The 14094-nt window shown below is 49.2% G+C and overlaps 1 protein-coding gene across 1 annotated transcript; it reads right to left on the minus strand.

Annotated features, from left to right (window-relative positions):
* Positions 1-5673: 5673 nt before the first annotated feature.
* Positions 5674-14085, minus strand: LOC107126260 (acyl-coenzyme A thioesterase THEM4-like). The gene is made up of 4 exons (XM_015429802.1): positions 13994-14085; positions 12824-12934; positions 10018-10142; positions 5674-6317 (listed from the first exon to the last, which is right to left on the minus strand). The coding sequence occupies exons 1-4, from the start codon at positions 14065-14067 to the stop codon at positions 6274-6276; spliced, it is 354 nt and encodes a 117-aa protein (XP_015285288.1). The 5' UTR covers positions 14068-14085; the 3' UTR covers positions 5674-6273.
* Positions 14086-14094: the final 9 nt, after the last annotated feature.

A 14094-nucleotide genomic window follows, 5' to 3' on the forward strand; every position in this document is an offset into this window, starting at 1 on the left:
AGAACTTTGACTGACCCCCACACAACAGGGTTCAGTTCCCCTGGAGAAAACGGCTGCATTGGAGGAAGGGTGGTGTGGCCTTGTACCCTGCTGAGCCCCTTCCCATTACCTGTCTCTTGCTCCACCCCCAAATCTCCAGGAATTTTCCAGCCCGCAGTTGGCGACAGTGTTTAGCTGCTGAAGGGAGAACCTGCCCGAATCAGCTGGGATTAATTTCTCAGGTAATGCCCAGGCACATCTCTGCAGCTTCTGCTGAGGTTTTTAGCCCCAGGGGATCGAGTCGTTCCAATAGTCTCACCCACACACAGACACAGACTCCCCTGCCTGAGATCGTTCATCAAAATAGGGTGGAAAGTAGGGCTTTTTTGTGCTGACCCCTAAAACTGGGTAGTTTGTTAGAGCCAGTTTGTTGTAGTGGTTAGGAGCGCGGGATCTAATCTGGGAGGAACCGGGTTTGATCCCCTACTCCTCCCCATGCAGCTGCTGGTGTGACCTTGGGTCAGTCACAAGATTTCTCAGAGCTGTTCTCTCAAGGGCAGTTCTCTCAGAGCTCTCTCAGCCCCACCGACCTCACAGGGTGTCTGTTGTGGGGAGGGGAAGGGAAAGGAGTTTGTAAGCCGCTCTGAGACTCCTTCGGTTAGTGAAGGGCAGGGTATAAATCCAATCTCTTGTCTTCGCTCTTCTTCTATCCTCTTTTATTCACCGTATCCCCCCCACCCAGCACGTTACTGGAATTCAGCACAAGTTGGCTATTGGTTTTGACTCTCAGAAATAGAAGTGTGCATTTGGGATGAATCCCAGTACCTGCGAAGAAATAACAATGTATTTATTTACGTTTAGTCCACCTTTCTCACTTGATAAATCACCAGGCCCAGATGGCATACATCTGAGAGTTCTGAAAAAACTCAAATTTGAACTTGTGGATTTACTTACAAAAATATGTAACCTTTCCTTAAAATCTGCCTCCATTCCTGAGGACTGGAACGTAGCTAATGTCACTCCCTTCTTTAAAAAGGGTTCCAGAGGAGATCCGGGAAATTACAGGCCAGTCAGTCTGATGTCGATACCGGGTAAATTGGTGGAAACCAGGGGTCATTTGGGGGGGGGACGCCATCCCCCCGGGTGAAGTGCGGGAGGGCGGGGCCTGGAGCTCCCTGCTGGTGCCCGCTGTAGGTCGCCGCCGGCTGTGGGGAGAACACACTTCCGGTGATGTCAGGGGGTGTGGCATATGCTAATGAGTTATGCTAATGAGTTCCCCTAGCTCTTTTTCTACGAAATGACCCCTGGTGGAAACCATTATTAAGGAAAGAATTAGTAGGCACATAGATGAACAAAACCTATTGAGGCAGAATCAGCATGGGTTCTGTAACGGAAGATCTTGTCTCACTAACCTGTTAGTGTTCTTTGAGGGCGTGAACAAACATGTGGACAGGGGGGACCCAATAGATATTGTTTACCTTGACTTCCAGAAAGCTTTTGATAAAGTTCCTCATCAAAGGCTCCTAAGTAAGCTCAAAAATCATGGGATAGAAGGACAAGTCCTTTTATGGATCAAAAACTGGCTAATTAATAGAAAACAGAGAGTGAGTATAAATGGGCAATTTTCTCAGTGGAGGGTGGTAAGCAGTGGGGTACCGCAGGGATCAGTACTTGGTCCACTGCTTTTTAACTTGTTCATTAATGATTTGGAGATGGGAGTAAGCAGTGAAGTGGCTAAATTTGCAGATGATACGAAGTTGTTCAGGGTGGTGAAAACCAGTGAGGATTGTGAGGCACTCCAAAGGGATCTGTCAAAGATGGGCGAGTGGGCGTCAACATGGCAAATGGGGTTCAATGTGGCCAAGTGCAAGGTGATGCACATTGGAGCCAAAAATCCTAAATATAAATACACATTGATGGGGTCTGAACTGGCAGAGACTGAGCAAGAGAGAGATCTTGGAGTTGTAGTGGATAACTCACTGAAAATGTCGAGACAGTGTGTGACTGCAATAAAGAAGGCCAATGCTATGCTGGGGATTATTAGGAAGGGTATTGAAAACAGATCAGCCAATATCATAATGCCCCTATATAAATCAATGGTGAGACCTCATTTGGAATACTGTGTGCAGTTCTGGGCACCACACCTTAAAAAGGATATTATAGCTTTGGAAAAAGTGCAGAAAAGGGCAACTCGAATGATAAAAGGGTTGGAACACTTTCCCTATGAGGAAAGGTTAAAGCGCTTAGGGCTCTTTAGCTTGGAGAAAAGACGACTGAGGGGTGACATGATCGAGGTTTATAAGATTATGCATGGGAAAGAGCAGGTAAAGAAAGAGGTACTTTTCTCCCTTTCTCACAATACAAGAACTCGTGGGCACTCCATGAAACTGCAGAGCGGTCGGGTTAGAACGGATAAAAGGAAGTACTTCTTCACCCAAAGAGTGATTAACACATGGAATTCACTGCCACAGGAAGTGGTGGGTGCTACAAGCAGGGGGGTCAACAGTGGGAGGGCTTGTAATGTCCTGGCTCCACTGGTGGATCTCCTGATGGCACCTGGTATTTCTGGCTACTGTGTGACACAGAGTGTTGGACTGGATGGGCCTTTGGCCTGATCCAACATTGGCGTCTCTTATGTTCTTATGAGACTTAACAGGACAGGGCACCCAGTAAACAGAGTGATAAGGTTTTGATTGCATAAATCTGAAAACGGAGCTGAAAGAAGTCATAAACGTTGTGTGTGTGCGTCTTAAATCAGAAGCGACTTGGTGGCACTCCGAACGTCCTATCCTGAACAGCCTTGGTCAGATCTCTCCTCCATGAATCAAACTAACCCCCTTTTCAAGCTGTTTGTCCCTGTGGCCATCGCTACATCCTCCGGCAGCGAAATCCACATTTTAATCACTCTCTGTGTAAAGAAGTGTTTCTTTTTGTCCGTCGAGAACCTCCTGCCCGTCAGCTTCATTGGCTGCCCTCGAGTTCTAGTATTTCGGGAGAGGGAGGAAAAACTTAAGAACCTTTTCTGGCTCCTTCATTGGACCAGATGGACTGTGGGTCTGATCCGGCAGGGCTGTTCCTATGACGCCCACAACGCAGGTTGTCAGACAGATGTCTCAGTGGATATCTGTGGGTCTGAAGTGGGGATAGCCCTGAGCTGGGTAGTCCCACTTGGAAGATCTCAAAGGCTAAGCAGGGCCAGCCATGAAGGAAGTCTAGTGTTGTTCTGCTGAGGCAGGCCATGGCAAACCACCTCCGTTGGTCTCTTGCCTTGACCTGGGTGGCTTAGGCTAGCCCAATCATAAGAACAGAAGAGAAGCCAATGTTGGATCAGGCCACGGGCCCATCCAGTCCAACACTCTGTGTCATACAGTGGCCAAAAATACCAGGTGCCATTGGGAGGTCCAGCAGTGGGGCCAGGACACTAGAAGCCCTCCCACTATTGCCCCCCCCCCAAGCAGCAAGAATACAGAGCATCCCTTGCCCCAGACCGAGAGCTCCTATCTATTTTTGTTGTTCAGTCGCACAGTCGAGTCCGACTCTTTGCGACCCCATGGACCAGATCCCGCCAGGCCCTCCTGTCTTCCGCTGTCCTCTGAAGTTGGCTCAATTTCATGTTCGTTGCATCGATGACACTGTACCTTGTGGCTAATAGCCACTGATGGACCTCTGCTCCAGATGTTTATCCATAAGAACAGAAGAGAAGCCAATGTTGGATCAGGCCAGTGACCCATCCAGTCCAACACTCTGTGTCACACAGTGGCCAAAAATACCAGGTGCCATTGGGAGGTCCACCAGTGGGGCCAGGACACTAGAAGCCCTCCCACTGTTAAGAACATAAGAGAAGCCAATGTTGGATCTGGCCAATGGCCCATCCAGTCCAACACTCTGTGTCACACAGTGGCTAGAAATACCAGGTGCCATCAGGAGGTCCAGCAGTGGGGCCAGGACACTAGAAGCCCTCCCACTGTTGCCCCAGCACCAAGAATACAGAGCATCACCTGCCCCAGACTGAGAGCTCCTATCTATACCTTGTGGCTAATAGCCACTGATGGACCTCTGCTCCAGATGTTTATCCATAAGAACAGAAGAGAAGCCAATGTTGGATCAGGCCAGTGGCCCATCCAGTCCAACACTCTGTGTCACACAGTGGCCAAGAATACCAAGTCCAGAACCTAACAAAGGTTAGTTAAATGTAAGAAAGGGGGCCAATATTAAAAATTTAATGAAGGAAATATATAAAAAATACATGCTCTTTGCTTGAGGACAATTTGGCTCTACAACCATAGGAAGGCGATTCCTGGACCAGAAGTTTATATCTGAGAACCACTTGGCATGTGATTGCACTTTTAGAGGTCTCATTTGTACTTTTTACTCTGTGCCTGGTGGTTTTATCTTGAAACAACTTGCTTCTGGGTCCTTATTGAATTTATACTTTGTATTTATATGATTGTACTATATCTTTATAATAGCCAATATGTTCCTCACTATTGACCTCTGAGGAAGGCCTATGTAGGCCGAAACGCGTCAGGGCAGATTTATCAGCCCTTGTGTTTTATCGTTTGTTATTTATACATAACGTGTGAATGGGCTCTGGAGATTGGATTTATACCCCGCCCTTCACTACCCAAAGGAGTCTCAGAGCGGCTTACAAACTCCTTTCCCCTCCCCTCCCCACAACAGACACCCTGTGAGGTGGGGGGGGGTGAGAGAGCTCTGACAGAAACTGCTCTTTTTCAAGGACAGCTCTTATCAGAACTACGGCTTGCCCAAGGTCATCCAGCCAGGTGCAAGTGGAGGAGTGGGGAATCAAACCCGGTTCTCCCAGATTAGAGTCCGCGCACTTAACCACTACACCAAACTGACTGTGTCTTTTGGTCTGTCTGAGTGTATCTGTGTGTGCATGTGTGTGTTTGGACGTCCTCCAATTTATACCCTCAACATGAGAACGGGTATCCCTACTTTCTTGAGTGAGACTGTGGCGATTCCTTGTTTTATGTGTGTGTGCGTCTCTTTAAAAGTTTGGTTGCATAGCTGTGGTAGACTAGAGTGGTTGAAAGAGGCAAGTGTGGTGTGATTGGTGATTGACAGAGGGGGAGGGGTTTTGGAAGTGAAAATGAGTGGATGAGTATGTATGTCAGTCTAGAGTTTCAGTTACAGGTTTGACAGTTGAGAAGTTCAGTTAGTTCTGAGTTCTGTGTAAAAGCAGTTAACAGCTTAGAAAACAGTTAAGTTCTGTGTATGAAGGAAGCTAGAAGCAGTTCTGTGTGTAAGCAGTTAAGAACAGCTGAGGTTGTTCTGAGAGAATAGGAATAAGTAAATGAAAGTTAAATTGAAGAAAAGTTATAGGAAAGGCTGTATGTCCTGATAAACTGGAGAAAAACAGGGAACAAATATGACCTTGAGTTAAAGTGTTACAAAGTTACCTGAAAGATCCCTGTCAGTAAGGGAGCATATTGTGTGTGATACACCAAGCAATGGTTCATTAATTACACATTATTAGATACCTTGTTCTACCCTTTTATTTATGAATTATTTCAATAAATCCTCTTTTATTCAAATATACCAGCTCTGAAAGAAATACTTTCTCAGGACCACATAGTTCCCCATAAGCCTTGAACTCAGACTACCTAACCAGTAAGAGCAGAAGTAAAAGTACAAAGGTTTGGAAAGCCTTAAAATTTCCTGGTGGCAGCTGGATATACCCTAGTAGAACAAAATAAAGAGCACTTTTAAAGGGAAACCAGTCCTCCAGAATAAGGAGGGTGTCACAGAGACGTCTCATCCTTCTCAGATCTCTGATTCCTTGGATAGGTAAATATAGTCCCGTAAAATAAGTTCCCCTCTCTGTCCCTGTAAGCTACCACCTTTATTTTCTGAACTTCTATGTGTGTTTATAGAGTGCTCTTCAGTTGATAAGTTCTTGATTTTAGTCTTTAATTCTCTTTAATAAAAACCATTTCATTCATCACGGCCTGGTTCATTTTGAGAGTTCTACTGAGGGAAAAATCCCCATAAACGTAGGTTGGAGATCCTGTTTGATTACTTGCTTTCGCATTCTTTGGGTTTCCTGGCTAATTCCCCAACAAACTCAGGAGACCCTCACAACCCCTTAGGGTAACACGTCTCTGCAACAGACAGATCACATCTGAGGCAGGCAAGTTCGAATCAGGAGCAGGTGACCGTGGTAGGTGATCCGGGAGCGTAGGGGAAAGCGAGCGATCCATACTGGGAGTTTGACTGGCTTTGGCCAAGACAACAGAGTGTGCAGTCTTCAGAAGGTGACCCGGCAACCACTCACAGATGGGAGAACTTCTTGGACTCCATTAGGATGACCAAAGCTAACATCAGGGAGAGGGGAAACAAGAACAAAAAAAGAAAAAAGATGAACATCAGAAGAGCCCTGCTGGATCAGACCAGTGGTCCACCTAGTCCAGCATCTAGTCTCACACGGTGGCCAACCAGTTCCTCTAGAGGACCAACGACAGGGCAGAGAGGCCGAGGCCTTCATAAGAAAATCAGAAGAGCCCTGCTGGGTCAGACCAGTGATGGTCCCTCTAGTCCAGCCTCCTTTCTCACACGATGGCCAACCAGTTCCTCTGGAGGTCCAACAACAAGGCAGAGAGGCTGAGGCCTTCTCCTGATGTTGCCTCCTGGCACTGGGCTTCAGAGGTTGTCTGCCTCTGAATGTGGAGGCTCTCCTCAATCACCAAGGCTAGTAGTCACTGATGAACCCCTCCTTTACAAATATATCTAATCCCCTTTTAAAGCAGTCTATGCCTGTGACCATCACTACATCTTCCAGTGGCGGATTCCACCTTTTAATCACAACTAAAATGCATTTCAATCCCAATAGGATATAATCACAATTAAAATGCAATTCAGTCAGGAGGGACTAATGTCTATAGCCCAGCCAACTTATTTTACTGATTAGCAAAGTACTGTTGCCTAAATATAAAGGTATGATGCTGGCACCCAGGGGTCATTTCGTAGAAAAAGAGGTGCAGGAGCTCATTAGCATAACATTTGCATAGGCCACACCCCCTGACATCACCGGAAGTGTGTCAGAAGGCAACACCCACCGCTCAGGCTCCACTGGACTGTTTCGGATTGCTAGCTATTGGGGGGGGAAACGTGCAGATACTCATGCTCCTCGTGGCCGGGGCTGCTGGGAGGAGGGGGCAGGGCTTGTTGCATGTGCCCGCCCCCTGGGCTCTTTACTGCCGGAGCTGCGCTCCTGCAGGAAATGACCCCTGCTGGCGCCTAGAAATTTAACTCCAAAAGAAAATTCACAAAACCGCATCTTGAATTCAATATACTTTTACGCAAATATTGGTTCGCAGAGGAGTTCATGGGAGTCAAAAGAAGACGAAAAGATTTGGAAGAGTTTAAAAAAACAACAACACAGAAGGAATGTCTCCAGCTACAATTTGGGAAGCACGTAAATCTTTTATTAGAGGAATTCTACTAGCAGCTGCTGCTAAGAAGAAGCGAGAAAGATCAGAACAAACGCAGATAATAACAGTGGTACAGTGAGAGCTTGGCATGCAGAAGGTCCCAGGTTCAACCCCCGGCATCTCCACTTAAAAAGGACCAGGCAGGAGGTGATGGGAAAGACCTCCGCCTGAGACCCTGGCGAGCTGTAAAGAGGGGCTGTGGCTCAGTGGAAGAGCCTCTGCTTGGCATGCAGAAGGTCCCAGGTTCAACCCCCGGCATCTCCACTTAAAAAGGACCAGGCAGGAGGTGATGGGAAAGACCTCCACCTGAGACCCTGGAGAGCTGTAAAGAGGGGCTGTGGCTCAGTGGCAGAGCCTCTGCTTGGCATGCAGGAGGTCCCAGGTTCAATCTCCGGCATCTCCAGTTACAAAGGACCAGGCAGGAGGTGATGGGAAAGACCTCCACTTGAGACCCCGGAGAGCTGTAAAGAGGGGCTGTGGCTCAGTGGAAGAGCCTCTGCTTGGCATGCAGGAGGTCCCAGACTCAATCCCCGGCATCTGTGATGGGAAAGACCTCCGCCTGAGACCCTGGAGAGCTGTAAAGAGGGACTGTGGCTCAGTGGAAGAGCCTCTGCTTGGCATGCAGGAGGTCCCAGGTTCAACCCCCGGCATCTCCAGTTTTAAAAGGGTCCGATGAGGCGAAGGACTTTTACCTGAGGCTGTGAGACCAACTGTCAGTCACAGTAATGAGGGGACCCCAACCTAGGGTCTCCAGGCCAGGCAGGGGGTCCTTCGATTTTGCAGACTCCTCCCCATCGCCGGCCCACAAATGCCCCAAAACGTGGTGTGATGACATCACCCGGAAGTGACATCATTGCACCGCCAATGCCAAGGGGGCGACGCTCTAGGTTTTGGGCAAAACTCTACGGTAAAATTGGCTGCAAACGAAAGAGCTTGCCCAAAACCTCGGGCCGTTACCTCCCCCGACGTTGGCGACACTATGATGTCACTCCCGGGTGATGTCATCACGCTGCGTGCGCTTCGCATGCACAGCAAGAAGAAGAAGAAGAGGTTGGATTTATACCCCGCCCTTCACTCCCCGAAGGAGTCTCAGAGCGGCTTACAATCTCCTTTCCCTTCCCCTCCCCACAACAGACTCCCTGTGAGGTAAAAGAAGAAGAAGAAGAGGTTGGATTTATACCCCGCCCTTCACTCCCCGAAGGAGTCTCAGAGCGGCTTACAATCTCCTTTCCCTTCCCCTCCCCACAACAGACTCCCTGTGAGGTAAAAGAAGAAGAAGAAGAGGTTGGATTTATACCCCGCCCTTCACTCCCCGAAGGAGTCTCAGAGCGGCTTACAATCTCCTTTCCCTTCCCCTCCCCACAACAGACTCCCTGTGAGGTAAAAGAAGAAGAAGAAGAGGTTGGATTTATACCCCGCCCTTCACTCCCCGAAGGAGTCTCAGAGCGGCTTACAATCTCCTTTCCCTTCCCCTCCCCACAACAGACTCCCTGTGAGGTAAAAGAAGAAGAAGAAGAGGTTGGATTTATACCCCGCCCTTCACTCCCCGAAGGAGTCTCAGAGCGGCTTACAATCTCCTTTCCCTTCCCCTCCCCACAACAGACTCCCTGTGAGGTAAAAGAAGAAGAAGAAGAGGTTGGATTTATACCCCGCCCTTCACTCCCCGAAGGAGTCTCAGAGCGGCTTACAATCTCCTTTCCCTTCCCCTCCCCACAACAGACTCCCTGTGAGGTAAAAGAAGAAGAAGAAGAGGTTGGATTTATACCCCGCCCTTCACTCCCCGAAGGAGTCTCAGAGCGGCTTACAATCTCCTTTCCCTTCCCCTCCCCACAACAGACTCCCTGTGAGGTAAAAGAAGAAGAAGAAGAGGTTGGATTTATACCCCGCCCTTCACTCCCCGAAGGAGTCTCAGAGCGGCTTACAATCTCCTTTCCCTTCCCCTCCCCACAACAGACTCCCTGTGAGGTAAAAGAAGAAGAAGAAGAGGTTGGATTTATACCCCGCCCTTCACTCCCCGAAGGAGTCTCAGAGCGGCTTACAAACTCCTTTCCCTTCCCCTCCCCACAATAGACACCCTGAGAGGTAGGCAGGGCTGAGAAAGCTTTTGACAGAAATGGCTCTTTTTCGAGAACAGCTCTCATCAGAACTACGACTTGCCCAAGGTCATCCAGCCAGGTGCAAGTGGACTAGTGGGGAATCAACCCCGGTTAGAGTCCGCGCACTTAACCACTACACCAAACTGGCTCTCCCAAAAAACTCCCTTGTATGCCCCGTTGGCAAAAAGGCAGGACTTGGCAACCCCACCCCAACCATTTTGAGCATGTGGGCACCTTTGGGATTCTGACGGGAGTGGTGGGCACAGCCACAAAATGGCTGCCAGAGTTTCCTGTCAGTCACACAGTGAAGGTCTTTGTCCTGTGGTTGGAGCCGCTGCACAGCCGATCAAATCCCCAGTGGCCAATCAGAAGCCTTGCTTGGCAAAAGCCCCACGTGGCCCCACCCACATTCCAAAAACAGTTTTTGGGGTGTCGGCGGGTGCCACGGCAACCACAGGCACCACGCGGGGGATTCCTGAAGCACTTACCGGTGGCCTTGGCGTAAATGGTCTCCCCATCGGGGCTCCGCACGAGGCCAGATGTAAACATTTTCTTCCCTTCCACTCTCTCCACTTTGCTCTCCACCAGGACTACAGAGCCCAGGGGGATGGGGCTGCGGGGAGAAAAGACATTTTATTTATTTTATTTTTATTTGATTTATTTGATTTATATCCCGCCCTCCCAAAGGCTCAGGGCGGCTCACATGCGGCAAAGCCGAGGTATAAATTACAATAAAACATATAATAGAATACAATATTTAAAACAACAGTAAAAATCATCCTATAACACGGTGCTGAACCTATATAAATCTTCCAAGATGGGAACAGCCACCCAAATTTGGCGGCCAGCTATCTCAGTAGCGCGGTCTCCCGCTACGCTGTTCTGCCAGGCCAGGCCTGTCCCCCTTTAGTAGGGCAGCCGATGACACACTACCTCGGTGGTAGGATAGTGGTGGCGGCGGCTCCTACTCGAGCGCCTGGCGGAAGAGCTCCGTCTTACAGGCCCTGTGGAACTGCCTAAGGTCCCACAGGGCCTGGATCTCCTCTGGGAGCTCATTCCACCAGGTAGGAGCCGCCACCGGAAAAGCCCTAGCCCTAGTAGGAGCAAACTTAATCTCTCGGGGACCTGGAACTTCCAGGAGATGGAGGTTCACCGATCGTAGTGCTCTTGGGGGAACATACGGAAAGAGACGGTCCTTCAGGTAAGCCGGACCCTGGCCATTCAGGGCTTTAAAGGTAAGAACCAGCACTTTGAAGCGAATCCGGTATGCTATCGGCAGCCAGTGCAGCGCTTGCAGCCCAGGCCGAATATGGTCTCGCCTAGAGAGGCCCAACAACAGCTGCAGCTTCCGGATTTGTGACAGAGGCAGCCCTAAGTAGAGAGCGTTACAGTAGTCAAGGCTCGAGGTGACCGTTGCATGGATCACAGTGGCCAGGTCTTCACGGTCAAGGTAGGGAACCAACTACCGAGCCAGCCGCAGATGATAAAAGGCTGCCCTGGTTGGCCTGTCAGTACCCTCCGGCTTCCTGCCCCAAAGCGGAAATCCACCTCCTGTCCCCACGTGGAACTAAGGAACACACAAGAGCATCAGAACAGTAGTAGAATGGCCAGGACTGGACCTGAAGTTCTCCAGCAAGTCATTTCTATACGGGCAGCTGGTCAAGCTAGAAGCGAATCAGGAGCTGGGTTGACCTTGGCCAATGGTAGGGATGGATTGGGCCAGTTCAGCACTTGCTTATACGCATCATGAGGGCCTCTGTCTTTGGATCCCAACGGACCTTGAATGTAAACTCTGGGGAAGCTGGATAACTGGTAGCAAGCCAAGACAAAAGCTGGGGTATAAGTATTTTAATAAATAATTAAAATAAAGTGTAGAGAGAAGAAGAGATTGGATTTATACCCTGCCCTTCACTACCCGAAGGAGTCTCAGAGCAGCTTACAAACTCCTTCCCCTTCCCCTCCCCACAACAGACACCCTGTGAGGTAGGTGGGGCTGAGAGAGATCTTTCGAGAACTGCCCTTGAGAGAACAGCTCTGAGAGAACTTGTGACTGATCCGAGGTCACGCCAGCAGCTGCATGTGGAGAAGTGGGGAATCAAACCCGGTTCTCCCAGATTAGAGTCCGCACTCTAACCACTACCCCAAACTGGCTTTCCACAACTGGCTCACAACAGTAGCCAAGGCATTCCTTTTCCACAGTACAAGTCAAGCCATAACTGGTGTTCTAAGGGTTGCCAAAGGTAACTCATGGCATTTCTGCATTCTCATTTCCTTCACTTGTAAGTTCCTGTTTCTTAAGGAGGGGGGTGTTTCGTTCTGCACGTTTTGCTCCCTCTAGTGGTTGATTCAATATTACATTGTTTTACGTCAGTCATAAGTCAGTCGAGCGTATCCAGAAGAGGGCAACCAGGATGGTGAGAGGGTTGGAATCCAAGTCTTACAAGATAAGGCTGAAAGAGTTGGGTATGCTTAGCCTGGGAAAGAGAAGGCTTAGAAGGGACATGATTGCAGCCTTCAAACATTTGAAGGGCTGTCATGTAGAAGATGAAGCAGGTCTATTCTCTCCTGCTCTGGATTGCAAGACTAGTTCTAATGGGTGGAAATTACAAGGGAGTCGTTACCGGCTAAATATCAGGAGAAACTTCCTGACTGTAAGAGTGGTTGAGCAGTGGAACAGACTGCCTCGGCTGGTGGGAGATGTTCCTTCACTGGACATTTTCAAGCGGAGGCTGGACAACCATCTTTCAGGTATGTTGTAGGGCTATCTTTCAGCTATGCTCCTGCAGAGTGTAGGGGGTTGGACTAGATGACCTGCAAGGTCCCTTCCAACTCTAACATTCTATGATTCTATATCTCCTTGTAGCTTTAAACTGCAGGGTTTTATGCAGGGCATAAACAGATGTAATATCGAATCGACCACTAGGCGGAGCCAAACACACATACAACAGGAAAAAAAACACGCCAAAGAAACAGGAAGTTAGAAGTGAGAGAAAATGAGAATGTGGAAAAGTCCTTAGGGTGTCCTGGTTGGAAAATCCTCGAGATATGGGTGTGGAGCCTGGGGAAGGTGGGGTTTGAGGAGAGGACAGGCCTCAGCAGGGATGTGACGCCACAGAGTCCACCATCCAGAGCTGCCATTTTCTCCAGGGGCATCAGTATCTATCATCTGGAGATCAGCTGGCATGTCTGAAGGGACCTGGGAAAAAATGCTCTCCCTCTTAATTGGCCATCTTGTCTGTCCGGATCCAATACCAGTGTTAGCAGAGCACAAGAGGTACAGCATCATCTGCTCACTTCTTAAAGGTGATGTTGAGGTTAGCCATTAGAGCCCCGCCAACGGTCATGAACGCACACCCTATCAGGTTGTTGTCGAGAACGGTCGCGACGGAGCCCCCGTGCACAAAACTGGGAAGGGAAAAGAAACAGACCGTTACACAGAGATGAGGAGAATGAATACTCCTCATTCTAAGCATGGATTGGGGAAATGGTGGGCATCGGGGGAAATCAGGACCTTGTGGAGACACAGCTGGGTTTCAAGGGTTGGTTGGTTTGGAGACACTGAAGGAAGAAGAAGAAAAGACTGGATTTATACCCCGCCCTTCACTACCCAAAGGAGTCTCAGAGCGGCTTACAATCTCCTTTCCCTTCCCCTCCCCACAACAGACACCCTGTGAGGTGGGTGGGGCTGAGAGAGCTCTCTCTCGAGGACTGCCGTTGAGAAAACAGCTCTGAGATAACTTTGTGACTGGCCCAAGGTCACACCAGCAGCTGCATGTGGAAGAGTGGGGAAACAAACCCGTTTCTCCCAGATTAGTGTCCGCACTCCTAACCACTACACCAAACTGATAGAGGAAGAGGAAAACCTAGCAAAGTAGCAGGGACTGAAGAAGAAATGGATGTTACTAATATTCTTGGCAAAGAAATTAGTAAAACTAGAGTTGTCGGGCCAAACCCAGCAACTGGTGGGAGGGTTGGGGGCAGGTAGATGGTGCCAGGACAGCAGTGCAGGCAGGATGATGTCACTTCTGGGGGGGAACCCAGAAGTGAGGGTGGGTAGCTCTAGGAATCACAGGAAACTCTATGGTAAAATGGTTTGACGTAGAGTTTCAAGCGATTCCTAGAGCTACCTACCAACACTTCTCGTTTCCCCCGGAAGTGACGTTATCACACGTGCATCGCTGCCCCATTTTGTTTTCTGTTTTTTTCCCCTCAACACTGCTTGGAAATGGAAGGTCTGCATGGGGGGAGTTCTCTGCCCCGACTAGGGGTCAATGACATTCAGAAGTAAAATATCTCTTGAAGGTGGTGTAGATCCCCAATGGTGTCCAAAGGCCTTGAAGCAACAACGTAGGTGTGAATGAGGGAGCCAGGGACATAAAGAAATCTAGCAGTGCTCGTTGGCAACTCAGAGGCGAAACCTACTGTGTCGATAGTCAAGGAGTTCCCTGATTTCTCAATCCATACCCTGGAGGCCCTTCCAGATAAGGGCCTGGCTGGAAAAGGCACACCACCCGTTTCTCCGAGAGGTTGCAGAACATCACGTATTCAAATCCCAGACCTTCTGC

The sequence above is a fragment of the Gekko japonicus genome, unplaced genomic scaffold (assembly GCF_001447785.1).
Source record: "Gekko japonicus isolate JY-2015 unplaced genomic scaffold, Gekko_japonicus_V1.1 scaffold1096, whole genome shotgun sequence".
NCBI lineage: Eukaryota > Metazoa > Chordata > Lepidosauria > Squamata > Gekkonidae > Gekko > Gekko japonicus.